At 69.6% G+C, this 342-nt stretch overlaps 1 protein-coding gene across 1 annotated transcript in view; it reads left to right on the top strand.

Annotated features, from left to right (window-relative positions):
* Positions 1 to 201: 201 nt before the first annotated feature.
* The window catches only part of LOC104393340 (25-hydroxyvitamin D-1 alpha hydroxylase, mitochondrial), a gene marked incomplete at its 5' end in the record, with an annotated part of 6,577 nt that continues 6,436 nt past the window's right edge, over positions 202 to 342 (top strand). The window contains one exon of the mRNA XM_010002821.1: positions 202 to 331. Within this exon, the coding sequence (XP_010001123.1) occupies positions 202 to 331 (130 nt within the window). The remainder of the gene's footprint in view (positions 332 to 342) is intronic.

Here is a 342-nt window from a genome sequence, read left to right as displayed (position 1 = left end):
CTCTGTCCCCCCCCCATGTCTCCCTCTCTCCTCCACGTACCCTGTGTTACCCATGTCCCCCCACACGAACCCCTGTGCCACCCATGTCCCCGTGTCCCTTGTCTGCCTCCTTGTCACCATGTCCTCCACGTATCCTGTGTCCCCTGTGTGACCTGTGTCCCCCATGTCCCTCCTGTCACCCGTGTCCCTGTGTCCTTGCAGGGAGGGGGACGAGTGGCAGCGGCTGCGGCGGCTGCTGGGGCGGCTGCTCCTGTCCCCGGGGGTGGCCTCGTCCTTCGCGGGGCCGGTGGCCGCCGTGGTGACCGACCTGCTGGGGCGGCTGCCGGCCCAGGCGGGCCAGCA

Source organism: Chaetura pelagica, unplaced genomic scaffold (assembly GCF_000747805.2).
Source record: "Chaetura pelagica isolate M959 unplaced genomic scaffold, ChaPel_1.0 scaffold2488, whole genome shotgun sequence".
Taxonomy (NCBI): domain Eukaryota; kingdom Metazoa; phylum Chordata; class Aves; order Apodiformes; family Apodidae; genus Chaetura; species Chaetura pelagica.
This window is presented reverse-complemented; position numbering and strand designations above follow the sequence as displayed.